Source organism: Trifolium pratense, linkage group LG6 (assembly GCF_020283565.1).
Source record: "Trifolium pratense cultivar HEN17-A07 linkage group LG6, ARS_RC_1.1, whole genome shotgun sequence".
NCBI classification, from domain to species: Eukaryota; Viridiplantae; Streptophyta; class Magnoliopsida; order Fabales; family Fabaceae; genus Trifolium; species Trifolium pratense.
The window spans coordinates 27,769,934-27,796,640 of record NC_060064.1 but is presented as its reverse complement, the minus strand read 5'-3'; the positions used below and the strand labels follow the sequence as shown (position 1 = coordinate 27,796,640).

Sequence of the window (26,707 nt, the reverse complement as noted above, 5' to 3'; positions counted from 1 at the left end):
TAAAAAATAAAGTTCTTCTTATAATAAGGACCGGAGGGAGTATTCATTTGATGGCTAATGCTACGGTGGACCACCTTCACAAGTGGTCCACCGTGGACAAGTGATCTACCGAATATGAATTTTACAAAATTCGTTATTGGATTGAAAGTTTATATCGTATAGATCATCTATAAATTTTTTAAATTTTTTTGAAAATTATTTGATATGTTATTGAGACCCATCAAGATTTACGTTATTTAATAAACCGTTATTCTTGATGTGTCTCAATAACATATCAAATGATTTTCAATTTTTCTAAATTTTTTTATGGCTGATCAATATGATCTAAACTTTCAATCCAACGGTGGATTTTGTAAAATTCGTATTCGTTATAACATTATTCGTGACTGGTCCACCATAAACCACTTGATGAAGTGATCCATATTAGAATTTACCTTCATTTGATCCCAATTAATTTACGAGAAGTCCTTTTGAAACACACATGTTACATGAAGTCAACCAAGCTATATGAGTTTATAACTCACTTGGGTTGGTGCATTGGTATTGGCTTGAGACCTGAAAGTGTGCTCCTCTTGAGGTCTGAGGTTCAATTCATAGGTGAGACCCACGCTAATTTAATTTTCCACAAAAACCATCATGTTATTTTGACTCAAAGAAAAGCTATCATAGTAATTCTTCCTCCTATCTCAAATATAAAAAAGATTTTTTTTTTTTTTAAGTTCATGAATCACTTATGTATTTGAGCGTACATTTTAAATCAAATAGATAAATAATTTAGTGAACATAGAAAGATAATTTCTATTTATATTTGAGACACGAGGGAGGGAATATATGCTTTTGGCACGATAGTTCATGCAAATCGGAAAAACAATAATTCATGCACCACAAATGTTATCGGAAATGAAATTGAAGTAAATATTCAATTTTTATATTTAATTGAATAACTTAGGTATTTTATTTATTATCTTTATCCTTAAATTTAAGACTCTTTTGAAAAAACTTTGTTCCTATTTTATAAGTCCCTTTATAAAATTTTAAATGCATTAATTAATTATTTTTTTACTAACATACCCCTAATAAGTAAATTCATAACAGCCATACAGTTATGTAGCAGATAATAATAATAATAATAATAATAATAATAATAATAATAATAATAATAATAATAATAATAATAATAATAAGGTGGCTTGAAATGCTCAAAGTACTGATAAAATTGCCTCAATACGAATAAAAGTTTAAAATGAGAATTAGGTAGAAGATTTAAATTTCTTGTCTTGATAAAATTATAAGTTTGGAATTGTTAATGGAACTAACAACATCTTAATCAAGTTTCAAGGTATGAATGCTAAAACTATGAGAGCATATTCCCTCCCGTTAAGTTTTCCTCCCGTCACATATCAACCCCCCATTCCTTTTTTTTATGTTACTGTTCATATCATTAAAAAAATTTGAAAGATCCATATCACTACTTGACAGCCTCCATTCTCCATTTAAGATTAGACCGGAGAGAATCCACTCTAGAAAAGAGATGTATTCTGCAGCCTATGGATTTTTTTTTGGGTACAAGGTCAGGATTTTACTTTTGTGAAATTCCAAGAAAAACAAGAAAATAAATGTTTTCTTGTCGGGAAGAAGATGAATATTTGGTCAAAAAAGTAGTAGTAGTAACAATAAAAAATTCATAACCACGAATTTTAAATGGACGATGCATATTAAAAGGTCTCATTTAAAAATTAAAAGGTGGCCCTAAATAAATACTACTAGTAGTAATAGTAAAAATACCCACACCATGGATTTTCAAAAGCGAAGAATATGAGGGTGCATTCACACAGGGACAAAACCATGGACGGATAAAGCCACACGCTGAAACTTAGCTTTTCCGATCTTCATCCATAAAATACTTTTTGCTTCATGTTGTATTAGTAGTAATACTATCGTATATTGTTTGTTGTTTAATTAAATCAGGATGAAGAATATAAGAACATAAACAACATTAGTAATTATTTAAAAGCATTTAGATGAAATCATATGAGTCTTTAAGTTTTGGGTTTGAACTTGAGTTTGAGCATATAATAACGTTAAAATTCTTATGAAGCTCACTTGAGTCTCACAAAGCTCGAGTGATAGTGCATCAATTATGCACGGAAGATACCATTTACACACACAAAAAAAAACCCTAAAGAAACACTACATACACTATAATATTGAGTAGTGTTATTTGTATAACAAATTTTATGAGAACTTTTGGGACAACATTTTTCTCCTCCATCTTTTGAAACAAAAATAATAAAGTAAGACAGAAGGAGAAAGGGTAAAAATACAATGAGAGTATGAGATAGAAAGTTGTCTCCAAAATTGTCCAAAAATAATTGAACAAATATCATTTCTCATACACTATATAGTACATTTCACGGGTGGCAAACACCCATATAATTAAAGAAACATGTATTTTTTTTATCAGCAAATATATTATTAACTAGGTCTTTGCACAAGACGAACAGAAATCGGTATAAAAGTAACTACATAATAGGGCGTCGTATATATGCAGAACGTAAAAAATAAACACCACCTAATAGAGGTCCACCTCCTAATCCCAAAATCCGAAAGGCACCCCTCAGATTTCAGGCCACCAGAAGACACCAACCCAGCCCCAAAAGTTGCCACTAGATCGACTATAACTCCTTATCTCGAATAAAAAAATGATCGGTCCATTTGAATCCAAAAAACAGCTCCTTTAGGCTAAAAAACTGATGAGACAACGGTAGAATGAGAACCTATGCAGACAAGTCTCAGCTCAAAGACACCCTATATTCCCAGACGACGACAAAGCCAACACACACGGCAACAACCGACAAAACAGTCTCATCTCGCAGACCACCTCAAAACAATGAACACCGACGCGGAAGAGGTCAACCAGAAACACAAGAAACCTGCAAATCTCAACAGATTTGGACACCAACGGAGACTAAAAAAAATCCTGCAAATCTCAACAGATTTGGAAAGCGGTTAGAGAATCAAGTAACCTAGAAAACCACTGCGCACGACATCAACCAAATATCGACGGCGCCAGAACCAAACGCCACCGATCACCACCGTACACGCCAACCCCACCACCACAACACCTCACCTCACCAAAACCACCACAGAACCACCACAGTCAAAACCCAAACCGGCAAACCGACGGCACCAAATCCAACACCACCACCACACCCCCTCATCACCTCCAACCACCACCACAACATTGACCCATCGCAAGATCCAAAACACCACACCAACCATCGAAACAGAAAAACATGCACGTTTCTGCAAACAAGCCAGAACACGCACAAAAACCACCTTCGGATCTACCACTATTGCGAACTCCAACAGCTACCGGTGCAAAGAAGGCCACCAGAAAAAACCCTAACTGCCAGAAGGCAACACCACCCATTGCTGGACCACACCGAAAAGGAGGATACGAGAACAGAACGCCAACACCTCCAAAAATCGAAACGCAGTGAACACAAGATGAGGTACTTCACCAAACCTCCGGCGGAGCACGAACCAACCCCAAAAAAACCAGATCCGCACGCAAAAACACCAACCCGAAAAAATCCAGGTTCGCTCACAAAAACACCACATTGTGATAGTTACAACGTCGGAGAACTGGACAAAAGGTGGTGCGGAGTGACAAAACACACTCATCGCACCACCACATGTAGATTTACATGGTGAAGAAAAGATTTGGATTGAAGGCGGCTATAGAAGACTAGAGAGAAGCAGAGTAAAAAGATTTTAGAGAGAGAAAATAGTTGTATTGTATATTTTTAGAGAGAGAAAATAGTTTTTTTTTTCTTATAAGGTAGGGTGTCCGGGACTCGAACCCAACCCCTAAATATAAAATGTGAGAAAATAGTTTAAAACTTACTTTTAATTTTGATCTAAAAGCTATTAATCATTCTCATATATCTTTGTCATTCTCATAATATACATCCTATATATATATATATATATATATATAGTCAGGATCAAATGACACCAACTAGTTTGACACCAAATGTTACACCTTTCAATAACGTTTTAACCGATATAAATTTTATAAAATCCACCGTTGCATTGAAAGTTTATATCATATAGATCATTTGTGTAAAATTTCAGACAAATCCAAAATCTTTTGATATGATATTGCGACACATAAAGATTAACGGCATATAAAATTAATTCGGTCAACAAATTAATTCTTAAGGGACCATGAAATTATTAGGAAATCTGAAATAGTTGAATTATGGGACCATGATGTTTGGAATTTATTTCCAATGCTTGTGTGCATGAAGTGTGTACTGTTTTGAGTCCAATATCAAAACAAAACTATCTTAAATCCTCAACCGAAATGCTTGTGTCCATGGAGTGTGTACTCTGTTGGCTGTTTTTTTCAATGTACTTATGTGCACTCATAACTAGCCCTACTTCTTCTTCTTCTTCCCTGACAATTTCATCTACTTCTTCATCTTTAAAAAGTAGAGAAGCAAGTGCTTTGTTGAAGTGGAAAACAAGTCTTGACAACCAAAGCCAAACCTTACTATCATCATGGAATGGCAATAACTCATGCAACTGGCTTGGAATTACTTGTGATGAAGATTCCATCTATGTTAAATATGTAAATCTCACAAATATGGGATTGAAAGGTACACTCAAAAGTCTTAACTTCACATCACTTCCAAATATTCTTATTCTTGATCTTAGTTTCAACTTCTTGAATCAAAATATTCCTAACCATATTGGAATATTGTCCAAACTTTCTTATCTTGATCTTAGTCACAATCTTCTCTCTGGAACAATTCCATGTGAAATAACAAATTTGACTAGTCTTCATACTTTATATCTAGATAATAATACTTTCAGTAGTTCCATTCCTAAAGAAATAGGTGCATTGAGGAATCTGAGAAAACTTGGTATCTCAAATGCAAATCTCACAGGGACTCTCCCAACTTCTATTGGGAATTTGACGTTGTTAACGCAATTGTTTCTAGATCGCAACAAACTTTCTGGAGAAATCCCATCTACAATTGGAAATTTACTGAACATGGAATATCTACTTCTTGCTGCAAATAACCTTTGTGAATCTATTCCTCAAGAAATTTGGAAATTATTGAACTTAAAAATCCTATATCTTACTGCCAATAATCTTTCTGGATCTATTCCTCAAGAAATTGGGAAATTATTGAACTTAAAAATCCTACTTCTTAATACCAATAATCTTTCTGGATCTATTCCTAGCGTAATTGGAATGATGAGATCTTTGATTCAAATTGATTTGTCATATAATAGTTTCTCTGGTAAAGTCCCACCTTCAATTGGAAACTTGAGCCATTTACAAGATCTTTCCATTCAAAGAAACCATCTCATTGGGACAATTCCGACGGAATTGAATATGCTTGCTAATCTGGAAACAATCTTTGTAAATGATAACAATTTCATTGGACAGTTGCCTCATAACATTTGCTTTGGTGGAAAATTGGTATCCATTATTGCTTCAAATAACCATTTTACTGGCCAAGTTCTAAAGAATTTGAAGAATTGTTCTAGTCTTATTAGACTATGGCTTGAACATAACCAGTTTTATGGAAACATAACAGAAGATTTTGGTGTATACCCAAATTTGAAGTTCATAAAATTAGATGACAATAATTTTCATGGCCACCTTTCATCCAACTGGGGAAAGTTTTATAACTTGACAGAACTTAACATCTCCAAAAATAATATATCAGGTTGTATACCACCCGAACTCGGTGAAGCACCTAGCCTATATTCAATTGACTTGTCTTCAAACCATCTTACAGGAAATATTCCAAAGGAGTTAGGAAAATTGACTAAGTTGGGCAGACTCTTTTTATCAAACAACCATCTTTCTGGTATTTTTCATGCACAAATAACATCCTTAAGTGGACTTGAAACATTAGATGTTTCATCAAATAATCTATGCGGCTTCATCCCAAAAGAAATTGTCATTTTGCCTAACTTGTTGAACTTAAATTTGAGCCATAACAAATTCAAAGGAAATATTCCTGTTGATTTTGGAAATTTTAAAAACCTTCATTTTCTTGATCTCAGTGGAAACTTTTTGAATGGAACCATTCCACAAATGCTTGGAAAGCTGATATACTTAGAAACATTGAATATTTCACATAACAATCTTTCTGGTTTCATCCCCACTTCCTTGGATCAAATGATTAGTTTGTGGTTGGTTGATATATCATATAACCAGTTGCAAGGTGCACTTCCAAATATGCGAGCATTCAATAACGCTACATTTGAAGTGTTGAGATATAATGCAGGCTTGTGTGGTAATGTTTATGGATTGAAGCCTTGCATAAAACCAACTAGGATCGCTAAGAATAAGAAGGTGTTCTTGTTCATAGTTTTACTCGTAATATCACTAGGAACTCTAATGCTAGCGATCGTTTGTTTCAGATTCTCGTATTGTTTCTTCCATTCGTCAACCACAAGAGAAAACCAGGTTGGAGGAAACGTCATTGCTCCAAGAAGTGTATTTACAATATGGCGTTTTGATGGAAAAATGGTGTATGAGAACATTATTGAAGCCACAGAAGAGTTTGATGACAAACATCTCATTGGAGTAGGAGCGCATGGAAGTGCTTACAAAGCAGAGTTGCAGACAGGTCAAGTTGTTGCTGTCAAAAAACTCCATTCAGTGGTAGATGCAGAAAACCCCAATCTAAAATCATTCACAAATGAGATCCAAGCTCTAACAGAAATTCGGCATCGCAACATTGTGAAGCTATATGGATTTTGTTCACATTCACACTTATCGTTCTTGGTTTACGAGTTCATGGAGAAAGGTAGTTTGGAAAAGATTTTGAAAGATGATGAAGAAGCAATTGCATTTGATTGGACTAAGAGGGTGAATGTTATTAAAGATGTAGCTAATGCTTTATGCTACATGCACCATGAATGCTCCCCTCCGATTGTTCATCGAGATATATCAAGCAAGAATATTCTTCTGGATTTAGAATATGTGGCTCGTGTCTCTGACTTTGGAACAGCTAAGCTTCTTAATCCTAATTCATCCAATTGGACCTCTTTTGCAGGCACCTTTGGATATGTTGCTCCAGGTTAATTTTCTTTCTATATGGACTAATTATGATGTACACATTTGTAATATTTCTTTACTAATCATATTATTTTGGAAAATAATAACGACTTCATAATTCTCTCTCTCTTTTGAATTTGTACAGAACTTGCATACACAATGGAAGTGAATGAGAAAAATGATGTGTATAGTTTTGGAGTATTAGCATTGGAAATACTATTTGGAAAACACCCTGGAGATATTGTATCTAATTCTTTACAATGGATTATCATGGGATCAACACTTGATACTATGCCAATGATGAATAAGTTGGATCAACGTCTCTCTCGTCCGGCGAATCGTCGACAGGCTAAGGAGTTAGTATCTATTGCAAAGACAACAATTTCTTGTTTGGCTGATAGGCCACAATCTCGCCCTACCATGGAGCAGGTTTCTAGGGAGCTTTTAAGTGTGTAGTCTTTTTCAATGGATATATGCTTAAATGTTACTTCTACTTGGTTTTTGTGTTTTTGTAAACTTTTTTTTCCAATGGTCATTTTATTTTGTTATTTTTGTATTTTAGATGTGCTATCATTTTGAATAATATTTTAATGTGGTTTTGATTAGATTTTTTATTATATTTTATAAGAAAATTGTTGATGTCAAGACATAAAATTTATTTTTTGTAACGTACGAGTATACATTTAAAAACGAACAACTAACTTAACTAAAGTATCTTTCAACAACCCTTCCATCCACAATGACTTAAAAACCACCAATTGCATTGTGACTAAGAATTTGAACTTGTGGGGCCTCATAAAGAACCAAAAAACCTTGTTCTTTAGTCTTATCAATAAACCCATATGGCAAAAACTTCAAAGGATCATGATCATCATTGGTTAAGGAAGCGCAGAATTATGTGTAGAGTGCAGTGACTTGAACTGCAAGAAAGAGGAATGCATAATAATAAAATGAGTTATTGTTATAGGTGAAGTTAAAGGAAGCTGAATAGGTTGAGTAATGAGTGTCATAGTATTGTAGTAATGTGAAGGGGTTGTGTAAATTATTGATAGGTATCTAGCTAGGTAAGTGAATCTGAAACCAAGCAAGGGTCTGAATGAATTTAAATGACCTGTCCCCAACCTTTTAACCGGATAAGATTAAGCAAAAACACAGTAGAATATCTATTTCATTCATATAACAACCCTCTGTTTAGGCTTTCAATTACCTAACCAAACACAGTTTAATCTTCCAATTAGCTAACCAAACACAATTTAGGCTCCCAATTCCATTCATATAACAAACAAGGGCTGATATTCAATCTAAATAAGCTCCAACGCCTTATGCATAATTATTCAAGCAATTTAAAGTGGTCTCTTTCCTAGGGTTCTAAGGACTAAGCATCAACATAAAATCAAATTTAACAAGTATATGTCATACCTTTTCAGGAACATGGGTCGATGTAGATGAATGGAGTGCTGCATTTTCAATGCCCAAAGCTTGTCCCATCATGTCATCCACATCATTTTCCAGCCACATGTGCATTAGGTTGTTCAATATTACTCTGTATTTTCTCACGCTTGATTCAGTATAACTTAGCCAATTCCTGGCTTGATCTTACTTTAGGTAGCTCACCCTCCTCGTTTACTTTCAGCTTTGGTTTCAACCCTACTTCCTTATTAATTTTCTAAGGAAAAAATTCAAAAGAAAAAGTTGTATTATAAAAAATATTGTAATTGAAAGGGAAAATACAATATTGACATTAAATGTGTCTGTCCAATGCTAATATCATATAGTTTTAACCTAGTGATAACTGTACATCATATGTAGGACTTATTGCAACCAATCAAATTGACATATTTTTAACTTTTCACACAACTTAGGTAGTTGCCAGAGTGTGTTGATATACATTCTAAGCTGGGCAGAATTGACAAATGTGTTATGTAAAGCTCTATACTACTTCTATTTCTTTAAAAAAGGAAGGCAAAGGATTATTACCGAGGGTTTTGTGATGGAAGACGATTTGTAATGGGATTGAGAGAGTTTAGGTAGATTCAGAGCTTCCATTCTTTTTTGGTTCTCTTCCATCCTTTTGTTTCGTGCATCCTCATATGGTGTTCCCATTGTGAGACTCCAAACACGCGACATTGCAAGCATTGATAACAAACAAGTAAGAACGATGCAAATAGCTAAATTGAACAAAGTGGATACTAATAGGAAAAAATACATGCTTAATAGGGAAAAATATAAAAGCAAACAGATAAAGATAGCTGAATTTATTGCTCTTGCAAAAAAATATCAGATTCTTTTGTCAAGAAACAAAGTGGAATAAATATCTTAAGATAAGAAGACAATGACATATTTAAGAATAGTGGAAAAATGCCATGATTAGTTCAGCATATCACATACCAAATGCAATGATTGGAAAATGAAACTGTAGAAATTAAATTATGAGAAGAAGAGAAAATAATAGTAAAGTTGACTCAGTGAAATGCTAGTTTCCTCTCTTTGTTTTACATTCCTCACATATATGCAGGTGAGATTAAGAAGACTATAAGTCAAAGAACAGCTTCATCAATGAATTGGCTAAAGGGAGCTAAAACTCAGGAAGTAGCTAAAAATTTCAACTCAAGCAATCCTTTTTTCACAATTCTCATAAAGCCTATTAATCATAGGCACAAAATCGGCTGGTACGTAAGTTCAATCACACAACATTTATTAGTATATGTTATGATATGATTATAAATTATAATGATTGATAATACTATTATACTATGTGGTATGTACCAAGTTTAAAAGGGGTTATTGAGAACAAGGATAAGAATGTGATGCTGCAGATTGAGAAAAGATCATGGAATGTGAAATTGCTCCTTTTACATGAAAAACAATGGAGTTGAAGACCAAAATAAATTCATGTTTATCACCATGACTCTAAACCTTCTACTCCTAATAGCAATGGTAGCCACCAACATTCTCTCTCTCTCTCTCTGTACCACCTCTCTACTACCCCCTAAATCACTCCCACCGATTCCCGACGAACTCCTCCGCCAACTTCACACCATTCACACCTCACGTGCCTCCAAAACACCAATCCAAACACAAACACCAAATCCACAATCCTTTCAAATCTATTACTATACTCGCATCTCGCACAGGTTGCTTCATCTTGCGATGTTCATCTCAGTTCACAAAATGGTAATCACGTTAACTCAAAAAAATGACTTTGACTCAACAAAATCACTTTAACTCAAGAATAATCACTTTATAGCGACAAAAATATTATTTGAAGTCAACCAAACAAAACAAATCACATTAACTCAACAAAATCAACACAAAATAGAAGCTTGAAGCAAAATCACTTCAACTCAGCAAAATAAAAATAAAAAATAAAAAACAAAAAACAACCAATACAAAAATATAGTTCAACTCTTATGAATAAAACATAACACTTCACCTCTGTCAAACGAGTTACCTGAGTTAGGGGTTTTGAGAAGCTAAATTGCAGAAATCAAACTGAAAGGATCTTGAGAAAAAGGAAGGAACTGTCTGTGATGGAAGATATGAGAACCCTTGGTGGTGGAGGAAGAAAGCGAACCATCAATGATAGTGGTAGGATTAACTTATTTTTGAACTTATGCGATCAGTTTATAAAAATACAATTTTTAATAGTGTAAATTTATAAAATAGCATGCAATCTAATTTATATTGCATAAGTTGTTTGTATAAGCTAATTCAAACGCGTCATAAGTTAGTTTATAGTTTATGAATTATAACTAAAAGATTTTTTTTGGTAACAGTCTTTTCATCATGAACTTATAGGTCAACTTATTTTTCAGAAATTTTTGAGCTTATAGCTTATAACTTATTATTTTTTCTCCCATTTTTACCCTTCTTATTTTATCGAAAATTAAATTTTACCTTTTATAATTTATTATAATTTTAAATAAAAATTGCATCTTTTACGTTAATATATAAGCCAAGTCGTATTTTTTTTAATAAACCATATTATTATTGTTTTGTCACAAAAACAATAATAAACCATACTTATTTTAATAAAAATATGATTTTCTACTATGAATTTTTAGAAAACCCATGATTTTTAGAAAATGAAATTCCACCTAATAAAAATTAGTTTAATAATATAAAAAATACAGTATATAAGAAAAATTAATTTTTAATTGCAAGTATGTTAAATATTAATATGATATAAATTTTATTATTAATTCAAAAAAACAATATCATTTTATGTCATTTTACATTTATCAGCTAGTTAAACTGTTAATTTTACCAAACACTTCAAATAGCTTATCGGCTATAACTATAAGTCATTAGCTCCTAGCTATCGGCTACAAGCTATCAAACTCATTGTTCAATGGCTGCCAAACTCATGAAAAAAATGTACAATGTAAAAAAATTATTATGGCTTACTGTAGTCCTTCGTGATCTAAGGGTGAAAAGTGGTCTCCCACTGTGTTCTTTTCTCATCCAACACCTTCTATGAAACCGGATTGTAATTTTATGAGACAATTTTACCAAAAAAAGTCTCGATGATTTTAAGATATTTTATTTAACTATATTTATTCTGTGAGATTTTAAAGATTTTTTTACAAGACTTTTTTACTATCAAAATTCTTAACACACGATTTTAATGGATTTATAACACATATTTTAAGATTTCAAATTACTTTAAGAATTTGATTAAAGAAACCCTTATGTATTAGTCAAAGTGATCAATTCTAAAAGATGTATATAAAAAACAATTGTGAATAGGCGAAATTGAGTTAAACTTTGCATAGCGTAGTATTATGTTCCGTTTGGATTGTTTTATTTTTTATCTTACGCAAAATAATTTATACGAATAAATAAATATTTTTATGTACTATAAGTTTTTCATAGTAGCTTATGAGAAAACAACTTATAAAAATACAACTTTTGTTAGTAAAAACTTATGAATTAACATATAAGTTTATTTATTTACATAAATTATTTTTATAAACTCGAAAATAAGTCAAATTCAAATGGACTCTGTTTAAACTTTTTTTTTTCAAATTATCTTTCTTAAATAAGTTTATTTAGTTGATAATATTCAACTCATCCTATGAAGCATGGGTACTCCATTTGAAGGAGAGTACCATTATCGGATACATATCGGGTAGTGGTACGTAGCTGGTACACCATGGTACGCACCGAAAACAACGTACCTATATTTTTAAATTTTTTTCTCATACAGGGTACATATCCAAATGAGGAGCGATCACCACATACAATTTGCAATAAATGTGGCAGCACATTGGATAGTAAGTCATACAATTATTTTCCCAAAACATCTCTTAAACGAGAACCACACTATCAATCCACTTATATCCAATTACCATTTTCATCTACTACCTCATGCTATGATAAGGAATCTCATCCACAACATCTCTTAAACGAGTACCACTATCAATCCACACTTATCTTCCCAAAAATGAACACTTTGTCCATCACCAACACCCAGTATAAATGTTCTTTGATTTTCACCTATATCTGCAACACTAGCTACATATATACTATGAGTCCAGCAAAACAAATTACTATCTTAATTCGTCAACCAAAAGCTTCCATGGTTTCCTTATTTCCAATGCTTGTGCCCATGAAGTGTGTACTCACTTGGCTGTTTTTTTCAATGTACTTTTGTGCATTCATAACTAGCACTTCTTCTTCAATTGTTGGTTCTTCCCTTACAGTATTATCTACTTCTTCATCTTTACAAAGTAGAGAAGAAGCAAGTGCTTTGTTGAAGTGGAAATCAAGTCTTGACAACCAAAGCCAAGCTTTGTTATCTTCATGGAGTGGCAATAATTCATGCAACAATTGGCTTGGAATTACTTGTGATGAAAATTCCATATATGTCACTAATGTAAGTCTCACAAATATGGGATTGAAAGGTACACTCAAAAGTCTTAACTTCACATCACTTCCAAACATTCATACTCTTGATCTTAGTTTCAACTTCTTGAATGAAAATATTCCTAACAAAATTGGAATATTGTCCAAACTTTCTTATCTTGATCTTAGTGAAAATCTTCTCTCAGGAACAATTCCATGTGAAATAACAAATTTGACTAGTCTTCAATTTTTAGTTCTAGATAGTAATATTTTCAGTAGTTCCATTCCTGAAAAAATAGGTGCATTGAGTAATCTGAGAGAACTTCGTATCTCACATGCAAATCTCACAGGGACTATCCCAACTTCTATTGGGAATCTGACCTTGTTGTCAGATTTGTATCTATATAACAACAAACTTTCTGGAGGAATCCCACCTACAATTGGAAATTTACTGAACATAAAAATTCTATTTCTTAATGAAAATAATCTTTATGGATCTATTCCTCAAGAAATTGGGAGATTAACAAACATAACATATCTAAATCTTCATGACAATATGCTTTCTGGAACTATTCCGCCAGAAATTGGGAAGTTATTAAACATAGAAATTCTATATCTTCATGACAATAATATTTCTGGATCTATTCCTCAAGAAATTGGGAAGTTATTGAAAATAGAAAGTCTATATCTTGCAGATAATATTCTTTCTGGTTCCATTCCTAGCGAAATCGGAATGATGAGATCTTTGATACAAATTGTTTTGGCAAATAATAGTCTCTCTGGTAATATCCCACCTTCAATTGGAAACTTGAGCAATTTAAAAGCTCTTATCTTTAATGAAAACCATCTCAGTGGGATAATACCAACAGAATTCAGTATGCTTGCTAATTTGCATTCATTCCAAGTAGATGATAATAATTTAATTGGTGAGTGGCCTCATAACATTTGCCAAGGTGGAAACTTGAACTACATTAGTTCTTCAAATAACAATTTTATAGGGCAAGTTCTAAAGAGTTTGAAGAATTGTTCTAGCCTTATTAGACTTTGGCTTGATCACAACCATTTTGATGGAAACATAACAGATGATTTTGGTGTATACCCAAATTTGGAGTACGTGGAATTGGATGACAATAACTTTTATGGCCACCTTTCATCCAACTGGGGAAAGTTTCATAACTTGACACAACTTCACATCTCCAAAAATAATATATCAGGGTGTATACCACCTGAACTCGGCGAAGCAACTAACCTATATTTAATTGACTTATCTTCAAACCATCTTACAGGAAATATACCAAAGGAGTTAGGAAATTTGACTAAGTTGGGAAGACTCATTTTAAGCACCAACAATCTTTCTGGTAATATTCATGTACAGTTAACAGCATCAAAGGGACTTGAAATCTTAAATGTTGCAGCAAATAATTTAAGTGGTTTCATCACAAAAGAACTTTTCATTTTTCCCAAGTTATTGAACTTAAATTTGAGCCATAACAAATTCAAAGGTAATATTCCTATTGAGTTTGGAAATTTTAAAGTCCTTCAAAGTCTTGATCTTAGTGGAAATTTTTTGGATGGAACCATACCACCAATGCTTGGAAAGCTGAAATACTTGGAAACATTGAATATTTCACATAACAATCTTTCTGGTTTTATTCCCTCTTCCATGGATCAAATGATTAGTTTGTCGTTTGTTGATATATCATATAACCAATTGAAGGGTGCACTTCCAAATATGCGAGTTTTCAATAACGCTACATTTGAAGTGTTGAGAAATAATGCAGGCTTGTGCGGTAATGTTTCTGGCTTGAAGCCTTGCATAAAACCAACCAGTGGATCTCATAATAATAAGACTAAGAAAGTGATCTTGTTCATAGTTTTACCTCTAGCACTAGGAACTCTTATGCTAGCATTCATTTGTTTGAAATTCTCGTATTGTTTCTGCCAATCGGCAACAACAAGAGAAAACCAAGTTGGAGGAAACATCATTGCTCCTACAAATGTATTTACAATATGGAGTTTTGATGGAAAAATGGTGTATGAGAACATTATTGAAGCCACAGAAGAGTTTGATGACAAACATCTCATTGGAGTAGGAGCACATGGAAGTGTTTACAAAGCAGAGTTGCAGACAGGTCAAGTAGTTGCTGTTAAAAAACTCCATTCAGTAGCAGATGCAGAAAACCCCAATCTAAAATCATTCACAAATGAGATCCAAGCTCTAACAGAAATTCGGCATCGCAACATTGTGAAGCTATATGGATTTTGTTCACATTCACAGTTGTCGTTTTTGGTTTACGAGTTCATGGAGAAAGGTAGTTTGGAAAAGATTTTGAAAGATGACGAGGAAGCAATTGCATTTGATTGGAATAAGAGGGTGACTGTTATTAAAGATGTAGCTAATGCTTTATGCTACATGCACCATGATTGCTCCCCTCCGATTGTTCATCGAGATATATCAAACAAGAACATTCTTCTGGATTTAGAATATGTGGCTCGTGTCTCCGACTTTGGAACAGCTAAGCTTCTTAATCCTAATTCATCCAATTGGACCTCTTTTGCAGGCACCTTAGGATATGCTGCTCCAGGTTAATTTTCTTTTTATGGACTAATTAATTATGATATTACACACTTGTAATTTGGATCTTGGAACTTGCAACTTGTCTTTGCTAATCATATTTCGCCGTCCTAAAATAAGTATCGCAGTTTGTCTGTATACATTATTCACATAACCAACTTTTTATAATTTTTAATGATAAATAACTAAAGATATTACTGATCAAAGTTATGAACCGATCAACTGCATCACTTATTTTACAACGAGGATATAGGAATATAACTACTTCATAATTCTCTTCCTCTTTTGATTTGGCACAGAACTTGCATACACAATGGAAGTGAATGAGAAAAATGATGTGTATAGTTTTGGAGTATTAGCACTGGAAATACTTTTTGGAAAACACCCTGGAGATATTGTATCTAATTCTTTACAATGGATTATCATGGGATCCACACTTGATAGTATGCCATTGATGAATAAGTTGGATCAACGTCTCTCTCGTCCGGTGAATCATCGACAAGCTAAGCAGTTAATATGCATTGCAAAGACAACATTTTCTTGTTTGGTTGATAGTCCACAATCTCGCCCTACCATGGAGCAGGTTTCTAGGGAGCTTTTAAGTGTGTAGTCTTCTTCAATGGATATATGCTTAAATGTTACTTCTTCTACTTGGTTTTTGTAAAAAAAAAATTCCATTGGTCATTTTATTGTTATTTTTGTATTTTAGATGTGCTATCATTTTGAATAATATTTTAATGTGGTTTTGATTAGATTTTTTATTATATTTTATAAGAAAATTGTTGATGTCAAGACATAAACTTTATTTTTGTAACGCAAGAGTATACATTTAAAAACGAACAACTAACTTAACTAGAGTATCTTTCAACACCCCTTCTATCCACAATGACTTAAAAACCACCAATTGCATTGTGACTAAGAATTTGAACTTGTGGGGCCTCATAAGGAACCAAAAAATCTTGTTCTTTAGTCCTATCAATAAACCCATATGGCAAAAACTCTAAAGGATCATGATCATCATTGGTTAAGGAAGCGCAGAATTACGTGTAGAGTGCAGTGACTTGAACTGCAAGAAAGAGGAATGCATAATAATAAAAAGAGTTATTGTTATAGGTGAAGTTAAAGGAAGCTGAATAGGTTGAGTAATGAGTGTCATAGTAATGTAGTAATGTGAAGGGGTTGTGTAAATTATTGATAGGTATCTAGCTAGGTAGGTGAATCTGAAACCAAGCAAGGGTCTGAATGAATTTTGATGACCAGTCCCCAGCCTTTTAACCGGATATGGGCACCGGCCGGAAAGAGGTAATTGAGTTGGTGTGATTTGCTTTTGTTTTGAGTTAATGGGGTGGGTTGAGTTATGATGCAAAACAGGTTCAAGTTAGATGAGGTTTATTGTCATAATTATAGAATACAAAGTTCATTCTTCTTCAGTCTACTAATGTATGTATGCTTACTTTATACAATAATCTTTATCACTTTTTTATTTTAGTTCCAGCAATGTTCTAATTAAGGCACGATGAAGGTGTGTTAAGTGTGAGTTAAAAGTCCAACATGAATAAGTTCGTGTGCATCCTAAAAATAGCTAATAGTTCCTCTCCACTCCCATAAATCCACTTCACAGATTAAGCAAAAACACAGTAGAATATCTATTTCATTCATATAACAACCCTTTGATTAGGCTTTCAATTGGCTAACCAAACACAGTTTAATCTTCCAATTAGCTAACCAAACACAATTTAGGCTCCCAATTCCATTCATATAACAAACAAGGGCTGATATTCAATCTAAATAAGCTCCAACGCCTTATGCATAATTATTCAAGCAATTTAAAGTGGTGTCTTTCCTAGGGTTCTAAGGACTAAGCATCAACATAAAATCAAATTTAACAAGTATATGTCATACCTTTTCAGGAACATGGGTCGATGTAGATGAATGGAGTGCTGCATTTTCAATGCCCAGAGCTTGTCCCATCATGTCATCCACATCATTTTCCAGCCACATGTGCATTAGGTTGTTCAATATTACTCTGTATTTTCTCACGCTTGATTCAGTATAACTTAGCCAATTCCTGGCTTGATCTTACTTTAGGTAGCTCACCCTCCTCATTTACTTTCAGCTTTGGTTTCAACCCTACTTCCTTATTAATTTTCTAAGGAAAAAATTCAAAAGAAAAAGTTGTATTATAAAAAATATTGTAATTGAAAGGGAAAATACAATATTGACATTAAATGCGTCTGTCCAATGCTAATATCATATAGTTTTAACCTAGTGATAACTGTACATCATATGTAGGACTTATTGCAACCAATCAAATTGACACATTTTTAACTTTTCATACAACTAAGGTAGTTGCCAGAGTGTGTTGATATACATTCTAAGCTGGGCAGAATTGACAAATGTGTTATGTAAAGCTCTATACTACTTCTATTTCTTTGAAAAAGGAAGGCAAAGGATTATTACCGAGGGTTTTGTGATGGAAGACGATTTGTAATGGGATTGAGAGAGTTTAGGTAGATTCAGAGCTTCCATTCTTTTTTTATTCTCTTCCATCCTTTTGTTTCGTGCATCCTCATATGGTGTTCCCATTGTGAGACTCCAAACACGCGACATTGCAAGCATTGATAACAAACAAGTAAGAACGATGCAAATAGCTAAATTGAACAAAGTGGAAACTGATAGGAAAAAATACATGCTTAATAGGGAAAAATATAAAAGCAAACAGATAAAGATAGCTGAATTTATTGCTCTTGCAAAAAAATATCAGATTCTTTTGTCAAGAAACAAAGTGGAATAAATATCTTAAGATAAGAAGACAATGACAATACCAAATTTTCCAAAGGACTAGACAATTTTGCAATTCCTACGATTGGAAAATGAAACTGTAGAAATTAAATTATGAGAAGAAAAGAAATATAAAGAAGAGAAAATAATAGTAAAGTTGACTCAGTGAAATGCTAGTTTCCTCTCTTTGTTTTACATTCCACACATATATGCAGGTGAGATTAAGAAGACTATAAGTCAAAGAACAGCTTCATCAATGAATTGGCTAAAGGGAGCTAAATCTCAGGAAGTAGCTAAAAATTTCAACTCAAGCAATCCTTTTTTCACAATTCTCATAAAGCCTATTAATCATAGGCACAAAATCGGCTGGTACGTAAGTTCAATCACACAACATTTATTAGTATATGTTATGATATGATTATAAATTATAATGATTGATAATACTATTATACTATGTGGTATGTACCAAGTTTAAAAGGGGTTATTGAGAACAAGGATAAGAATGTGATGCTGCAGATTGGGAAAAGATCATGGAATGTGAAATTGCTCCGTTTACATGAAAAACAATGGAGTTGAAGACCAAAATAAATTCATGTTTATCACCATGACTCTAAACCTTCTACTCCTAATAGCAATGGTAGCCACCAACATTCTCTCTCTCTCTCTGTACCACCTCTCTACTACACTCCAATCACCCAAATCCCCTAAACCATTCCCACCGATTCCCGACGAGCTCCTCCGCCAACTTCACACCATACACAAACACCAAATCCACAATCCTTTCAAATCTATTACTATACTCACATCTCTCACCAGTTGCTTCATCTTTCAATGTTCATCTCAGTTCACAAAATGGTAATCACTTTAACTCAAAAAATGACTTTAACTAAAGAATAATCACTTTAACTCAACAAAATCACTTTAACTCAACAATAATCACTTTAACTCAACAATAATCACTTTATAGCAACAAAAGAATAGAAATTATTTGAAGTCAACCAAACAAAACAAATCACTTTAACTCAACAAAATCAAAACAAAATAGAAGCTTGAAGCAAAATCACTTCAACTCAGCAAAATAAAAATAAAAATAAAAAACAAAAAACAACCAATACAAAAATATAGTTCAACTCTTATGAAAAAAATAACACTTCACCTCTGTCAAACGAGTTGCCTGAGTTAGGGATTTTGAGAAGCTAAATTGCAGAAACCAAACTGAAAGGATCTTGAGAAAAAGGAAGAAACTGTCTGTGATGGAAGATATGAGAACCCTTGGTAGTGGTGGTGGGAATTTGCGATTTAGGATTAGCTTATTTTTGAGCTTATGCAATCAACTTATAAAAATACAATGGCTTAAATTCAGTATGCACCATGATTTCTCCCCTCTGATTGTTCATCGAGATATATCAAGCAAGAATATTCTTCTGGATTTAGAATATGTGGCTCGTGTCTCCGACTTTGGAACAGCTAAGCTTCTTAATCCTAATTCATCAAATTGGACCTCTTTTGCAGGCACCTTTGGATATGTTGCTCCAGGTTAATTTTCTTTCTATACGGACTAATTATGATTTACACATTTGTAATATGTCTTTACTAATCATATTATTTAGGAAAATGATAACTACTTCATAATTCTCTCTCTTTTGATTTTTGGTACAGAACTTGCATACACAATGGAAGTGAATGAGAAAAATGATGTGTATAGTTTTGGAGTATTAGCATTGGAAATACTTTTTGGAAAACACCCTGGAGATATTGTATCTAATTCTTTACAATGGATTATCATGGGATCAACACTTGATACTATGCCATTGATGAATAAGTTGGATCAACGTCTCTCTCGTCCGGTGAATCGTCGACAAGCTAAGGAGTTAGTATCTATTGCAAAGACAACAATTTCTTGTTTGGTTGATATTCAACAATCTCGCCCTACAATGGAACAGGTTTCTAGGGAACTTTTAAGTGTGTAGTCTTCTTCAATGGATATATATGCTTAATTGTTATTTTTGAATTTTAGATGTGCTATCATTTTCAATAATATTTTTGGAGTCAATCGCTATCTAAAGCCGGTAAGAAAATTCTGATTAAATCCGTGTTACAAGCAATTTCTTCTTATATCATGAGCATTTCATTAATATAAAATTATATTTACACAAATAACTATATACTGTATTAAACTTAATTTTTGTAATGTATGAGTATACATCTAAACACGAACAACTAACTTAACTAGAGTTTCTATACACAACCCTTCTTGAAACGTTTCATAAGCCGAATTCTTCATTTCTTTCATTCTTTCACGAAGTTCTCTACCTTCATCACCCTCAATAACTCTTGTTACAACCTCACCAATTTCTTCCTTTTCCACTAAACCAATTTCATTTCCTTTTGGCCTAATTGCGACTCTTATTCCATCACTTAACAAAACTGCATTCATTTTCTGCTCCGCAAAAAGTGGCCATGCAATAATTGGTATCTCATTCATGATACTCTCAAGACTAGAGTTCCATCCACAATGACTTATAAACCCACCAATTGCATTGTGACTAAGAATTTGAACTTGTGGGGCCCAATAAGGAACCAAAAAACCTTGTTCTTTAGTCCTATCAATAAACCCATGTGGCAAAAACTTAAAAGGATCATGATCATCATGTGAATTAAGGTAACCAAAATTTGATGATTCATTAGGTGCTCTAACAACCCACAAGAATTTTTGACAACTTAATTCTAACCCAAATGCTAGCTCATTAATTTGGTCTTGTGAAAGTGTCCCTCCACTTCCAAAACTAACATATAAAACAGAATTTGGTAATTGATTGTTTAACCAAGTTAAACATTCTGACCCATTTTTAGAATTGGTAGAATCAGTTTGGATAATTGGTCCAATTGGATAAACATTTGGATAGCCATTTGTTTCATCAATCAATGCTTTTATAGGTCCTTGTTCAATTTCTTTGAAACTATTAACTATGATTCCATCAACATGCAAGAGTTGTTTGCATTTTTGAAGAAATAATTCATATACTATGCTATTTCGATCCTGAACCGGGTTCAGAAGATCTCTTCCATTGATTGGTACACAACCCGGAATTTGAATCGGTTCATGAAGGTCTTTGAATTGAGTAGTAGGTACTACTATTTGATCAAGCTTTGGTAGAAACAAGCAGAAAGAAAGTGTCATAGCCGATGATGGACAATAAATTAATGACAAAATGTTTAGTTCTTTTGCACAAATAAGTGAATCACTTGCAAAAAGATCGGCAACAAGAGCGGCCAAATTTGGAGTTAAACTCAAAGATTTCAATGCATCGCGGATGAATGGAAGAGAGCGGGTTACCGCGAGTTGAAGATGGGCCGCTATTGGAGTCCCTTCCGGTAAATCGTCAATGTGGATCGGAGGAAGAAAAGTGGCGTGTATTGCCGAAGGGAGAGTTTTAAGGATGGATTTGGAGGATTCAGATGGAGAATTAAGAGATGGAATGAGGAATGTTATGTGCAAGGCATTGGAGAGTTGAATTAGGCGTTTAGAAAATTCAATGAGTGAAAGTAAATGACTAAAACCAGGACTAGGAACAATCACTATCTTGGTAATTGCCTTTTCCATATTGGAAAATTAGTTATAACTTAACTATTAGTGATAATTTTTGTTCATTAACATATATAAGCTGAGATTCATGTAATTAATTAATTAGTTAAAGTCAAGATGACTAATAATAAACTAATTAGATTAATTTGTAGGAGACCACGTAGTATTGTATTGCCGTGGAAGGAAGATATTGCAATTATGTAAGCTCAAACGTAAGAATATAACAGTTTTCAATTCTCTACTAGTTGTTGTAATAAAATAGTAATTAATAGGTAGTCTTCGTGAACCTAACTCAGTTGGTAATATTATTGCATTATATATGCAGGGGTCGAGGTCCGAACTCCAGACACCCACTTATTTACATTAAAGATGGAATTTTTACCAACTAAACTACAACAAAAAAAAAAAAGAATTAATCGGTAATTAAGCTCTATACATGTCTATGGTGTTCTTGATTTATAGTTCAAGTAGCAAATGTAGTTCCGGCACAAACTTTCACCATTCATTTCATCGGCTGTTGCCTAAGATTATGTATTATAGTCTTATAATCATCTCATCATATTTATAGATATCATCTTCACCTTTCATGAGTCCATTGTTGATATTTACAATTGGATGATCATAGTTCAATAATAGCATACTTAAAAATGTTGCTTAGGAACAATAAATTGAATTAGAAGGTTTTATAATTCCATAACAAAAAAGATAGAATTGGGATTATAGAAAGTTTATCATAAGATTTTTTTTTCCACAATCCAAGACAAAGGGAGTCAGTCTACTCACTCATGATCATAGCAGAGAAATCAAATCAAAATAAAATGAAAGCATAAAGTAGAAAATAACAAAGAAAGAAACTTAAGTAACCAAAAGCATATACGTCCAGGAAGATTTCGATCGTTACAATATGCTAAGAGTCCCCCTTCACCAAATCAATTCCGTGCCTTAAGTAACCACTAAGCAGCCCCAAACTACTGGTAACGATCAAAAACTACTAGTATGCCAAAAGTGTAACCACCAAAAACTTGGAAAATATGATGGCTACGACCACTAGTAGCCCCAAACTACGGTCTCGTAGCCACCGTAAGGTACCATAAGCATATACGCCTTTTTCACCTTCTTTTGCCACTAGGGTCAAAGCCTGGGACTACAAGTGGGTGTAGTGGCCTCTAGATTCTTGTAGGGAGATTTTTATCTTCTATGATCTTTGGTTCTAGGCAAGGCTTGTAGCTATGGGTAGATGGTGATTTTATTTGACTTTTCAACTTTTTTGCAATGATTTGGTCCTCAACTACTACAAAAATCAACTAAAAAAACAGAATAAATTGTTCATTTTGGTATCATGTTTTACACATATTATTGCACCACGAAAATCAATATAATTGGCAAGACAAGAAACATAATAAAGAGAGTTTCAGAAAAGCAATCATCACTCAGAAGAAACCACAACCAAAACAAGAGAAAAAAACCTTATAGAAAACAATAAAAATCAGAAAAAAAATAAAACTTTGTAATAGATCAATAAAAAAGAATAAGTAAAATACGAACAAGAAGAATGACAGTACCTTATGCAATCAATATCTGGAAGTTACACTTGTGGATAGAGAAGACTGGACGTGAACACGAAACTGTACATGAATGAGAATCACCCCACTTTCCCTCATTGAAAGAGCATACCCCTGTAATGGCATAAAAAAATTTATATCCTTTAGAATTCTGATTACAAAATTTATATCCCTCATTGAAAGAGCATTTGCTCAATTCAAGTAAAATATCTTACTTCTGTAACATATATGAAAAGTAAGCCATTAGTATCATGAGAGCAACCTCGCGGTCAGTAGAGTGTCTGAAATTTGTCATAAAAACAAATTAGAAAATCACTAACTAATCAATAGAGCTTTTTAATAATGAATGCACTAAGCAATCCAACCTAAAAAAAACATTAGATAAAATATTATTATAGTCCAAACCAATCAATAGAAGAGACGAGGGAACATAATTAGAAACACAAAGAAAACCTTACAAAGATTCCCAACACAGTGCTTTGCTATGAATAAATATAAAAAATTTCCTAGTAAATGTAAAGCAGTGGTTAAGTCGATGTGGGAGAGGTCAAAATTCTGAATTGCTTTGAAGAGTACTACAGAAGTAGTATCATTTACTACCCCTTCTCCAAACACCAAGCTGTATAGTAAAGGTGTCTCATCTTGATTAAGAACCGGAAGCATTCAAATTGATAATATAAAAGAACTGTTGTGTAAAAAAAAAGGGGGAAAATGTGTTGAAATGTATACATACTGGTTCGCTTAAAAGATTTATACTAAAAACATCCCTATTCCTACCCTGGAGGGGGAATCACACGTTAATAAGGCGGACTCTTCCGGAGAAAAAAAAAAAAAAGCAGCTGGGACTACGACTTGCTTAGTGCAGGGCTGCTTGGCGTGATTGGGACAACAGCCTCTTCATTTAATTATTGCTATTTCCGCACCCATGTCCGGTCCGCATTTGAATCAGAGTACGGAGGTGCGGCAGGTGACTTAGTTCATTAATTCTAGCTATCCTCGGTTGTAGCGACCGCTAGGGAACAAGCAGATAATATAAGTTAAATATTGCTCCAAAGTCTTATATCTAAACAAGTATCTGTCATGAATTCTCAATTGATTATGTTGATTGATACTAGAAAGATACAACAACTACTTAAGGCTAGTTTCCTAATTCTAGTTTCCAATGAATGAGTGAACTCACTTTAAGACTTCTCCAAATGATACAACAACTACTACTCCACCTTATCCTGCTACAAACTACCCACGTCAAGGCAAAACAGAAAATTATCCATCCCAGACACAATATTAATGGCACTAAAAAACCAAACTCCCAATAAGAACACCCTCTTCCAAGCTAACACTTATCGCTAATAAAGCTGCTGAAATACTACTTCCTGCAGAAACTTCTAATAACATACCCAGGCTGCAAAATAAAATTCTAAACAGGACTTTAATTTTATTTAACTTGAATTTTACATAACAGGACTTGAATTCCAAACAGAAGGAACGTCACCCATCCTAGTACTACTATCGCCCAAGCGCGCTTAACTGCGGAGTTCTAATGGATCCGATGCATTAGTGCTGGTATGATCGAATTAATAATATTCTCTTATGTTGACTACCAAACATATACAATAACTCTCTAATGTGAACTGTGAAATATTATATTTGAAATGTTCTATTTTTTTTAAATCGATTTGGTGAAGAAATTATACCAAATGCACATGAACTATATGAATCCTTTAGAACTACTAATTATTTTAGTGTAAGTGGCTTATGCCAAAACAGAGTAACAACAAATTACAGAATGAACATTCAACAACAACACACAACAGAAACCCTGAGATGGAAACATGGTTCAGGAAATAGATCAAAACTACAATTAGGGTTATAACATCTATCTACAATGGGAGTTAAATTCTCTACAATGGAAGCATGGTTCAGTGAAGGAAAACCTAAACAAAGAAAAAATGTGACAGATGAATAAATAATCGTTGTTAACTAACAATTCAAAAAATTAAGAAATCAAAATCGGTGAGAAGTAATGCAATCAAAACAGGAATGAAGAACCACGAATAGGAAAAAGAATGAAATCGAAATAAGATTACCAGAGAGGCTTTTGAAATCGAAAGAATGAAATCGGCGAGGATGCTTCACTGAGTGAGAGGGCTGAAGGAAGAGAGGCGGCGGACGATTTCGAGTGAGGCGGCCATGTCCGTTGCAGACGGTTTCGAGTGAGCGGAGCCGGAGACGGTTTCGTCGTTCTCTTTCTCTGAATTTCTTTTTTGGTTTTTTTGAAATGAAATAAAATGTAAAGGAAAAAGTGGGAAAATGAAAATATAATGCGCGGGAGTGGAAAAAGATTACATCAATTTGCAGGGGTTTACAACCCAAAAATATAAAGAAATTTTGTTTTTTCTTTAGTAAAATAGCCCTTAAAATATTTTTAGTTTCACATTAATCCCTTAAAAAAAAAATATCTGAATAGGTCTGTTAAAGAAAAAAAATCTGAATAAGTCTCTTAAAAATATATCCGTTAATCAGTTTGATCCTTTCCGTCCATTTTTTCGAGAACCAAATTGATTAACGAAGATGTCTTTAACGGATAAAACTGATTAACGGATATGTCTTTAAGGGACCTATTCGGACCTTTTTTTCTGTAAGGGGACTTATTCGGTCCTTTTTTTTTAAGAGACCAATGTGAAACCAAAAATGTCTTTAAGAGACCATTTTACTAATTAAGCATTTTTTTTTACCATGATATATTGGTATTAAGTTCCCACCGTCGTTAGTGATGACTAATCTCCGGCAGAGAACCTGTGGAACACATGAGGTGGGTTCTCCCCTCCAAACCGAATTTTCTCTATACGGATGAGTCATAAATCGAATCCCTGATCACATGCTTAAGATGACCAAAATCCTTATTATTTCCACTAATTCATTGTGAAAACACGTCACTTTTTAGTACCCCTCTTTATATAACTGCCGCTAAAAGGCGAGTTTTTTGTAGTGATTATCTAATTTTTTAACTACAAAGTTTTGTCAAATGCAATTTTCTCATTACTTTTTTTATACCCTAACTCCTGCACATATAGTACGATATCATTGTCAAGCCAATTGAAGCTCACGGAACTCTATATTTTCTTGTTATTCTCCTAAAATTGGAAATTAAACATGTAGTAAATTGGAACTAAAATCAAATAAAAACACTAAGTTATAAAATGAAATGTGTGTTTGATCTGCTAATTTTTAGGCTAAATTCCACTGCTAGTATGTCTTTCTTG

At 33.4% G+C, this 26,707-nt stretch overlaps 3 protein-coding genes and 2 long non-coding RNA genes across 6 annotated transcripts; 2 read left to right on the top strand and 3 right to left on the bottom strand.

Annotated features, from left to right (window-relative positions):
• Positions 1 to 3,832: 3,832 nt before the first annotated feature.
• On the top strand, positions 3,833 to 16,267 carry LOC123888271 (MDIS1-interacting receptor like kinase 2-like). The gene is made up of 6 exons (XM_045937272.1): positions 3,833 to 7,115; positions 7,239 to 7,541; positions 13,366 to 13,455; positions 13,593 to 13,620; positions 13,817 to 15,525; positions 15,815 to 16,267. Exons 1-6 carry the CDS (start codon positions 4,373 to 4,375, stop codon positions 16,123 to 16,125), a joined length of 5,184 nt encoding a protein of 1,727 aa, XP_045793228.1. The 5' UTR covers positions 3,833 to 4,372; the 3' UTR covers positions 16,126 to 16,267.
• Positions 7,691 to 10,694, bottom strand: LOC123888274. Its single transcript, XR_006802035.1, has 3 exons — positions 9,071 to 10,694; positions 8,513 to 8,759; positions 7,691 to 8,013 (listed from the first exon to the last, which is right to left on the bottom strand). It is a non-coding gene; the product is annotated as an uncharacterized LOC123888274 (long non-coding RNA).
• Positions 13,235 to 19,240, bottom strand: LOC123888275. Its single transcript, XR_006802036.1, has 3 exons — positions 17,976 to 19,240; positions 17,418 to 17,664; positions 13,235 to 13,374 (listed from the first exon to the last, which is right to left on the bottom strand). It is a non-coding gene; the product is annotated as an uncharacterized LOC123888275 (long non-coding RNA).
• Positions 19,241 to 19,660: 420 nt separating this feature from the next.
• On the top strand, positions 19,661 to 20,343 carry LOC123888269 (MDIS1-interacting receptor like kinase 2-like). The gene is made up of 2 exons (XM_045937270.1): positions 19,661 to 19,832; positions 19,956 to 20,343. The coding sequence occupies exons 1-2, from the start codon at positions 19,661 to 19,663 to the stop codon at positions 20,264 to 20,266; spliced, it is 483 nt and encodes a 160-aa protein (XP_045793226.1). The 3' UTR covers positions 20,267 to 20,343.
• Positions 20,344 to 20,452: 109 nt separating this feature from the next.
• On the bottom strand, positions 20,453 to 25,725 carry LOC123888268 (hydroquinone glucosyltransferase-like). 2 transcript variants are annotated; one of them, XR_006802030.1, is made up of 4 exons: positions 25,532 to 25,712; positions 23,660 to 23,725; positions 23,445 to 23,558; positions 22,875 to 23,186 (listed from the first exon to the last, which is right to left on the bottom strand). XR_006802030.1 is itself a non-coding variant. In XM_045937269.1 (3 exons), exon 3 carries the CDS (start codon positions 21,898 to 21,900, stop codon positions 20,503 to 20,505), a length of 1,398 nt encoding a protein of 465 aa, XP_045793225.1. In that variant the 5' UTR covers positions 21,901 to 23,558; positions 23,660 to 23,725; positions 25,532 to 25,725; the 3' UTR covers positions 20,453 to 20,502. The 2 variants fall into 2 exon arrangements, 1 of the variants encoding a protein (XP_045793225.1); XM_045937269.1 differs by having other exon boundaries at positions 20,453 to 23,558; positions 25,532 to 25,725.
• Positions 25,726 to 26,707: the final 982 nt, after the last annotated feature.

Bases quoted from the DNA above. Each gene is read 5' to 3' on its own strand.
- LOC123888271 (XM_045937272.1), top strand. From the start codon at position 4,373: ATGCTTGTGTCCATGGAGTGTGTACTCTGTTGGCTGTTTTTTTCAATG. The intron at 13,456-13,592 runs GGAGATTAACAA...TCTATTCCTCAA, and splicing joins ATCTATTCCTCAAGAAATTG to GAAATTGGGAAGTTATTGAA. The intron at 13,621-13,816 runs GTCTATATCTTG...AACAGAATTCAG, and splicing joins GAAGTTATTGAAAATAGAAA to TATGCTTGCTAATTTGCATT.
- LOC123888269 (XM_045937270.1), top strand. From the start codon at position 19,661: ATGCACCATGATTTCTCCCCTCTGATTGTTCATCGAGATATATCAAGC. The intron at 19,833-19,955 runs GTTAATTTTCTT...TTTTTGGTACAG, and splicing joins CTTTGGATATGTTGCTCCAG to AACTTGCATACACAATGGAA.
- LOC123888268 (XM_045937269.1), bottom strand. From the start codon at position 21,900: ATGGAAAAGGCAATTACCAAGATAGTGATTGTTCCTAGTCCTGGTTTT.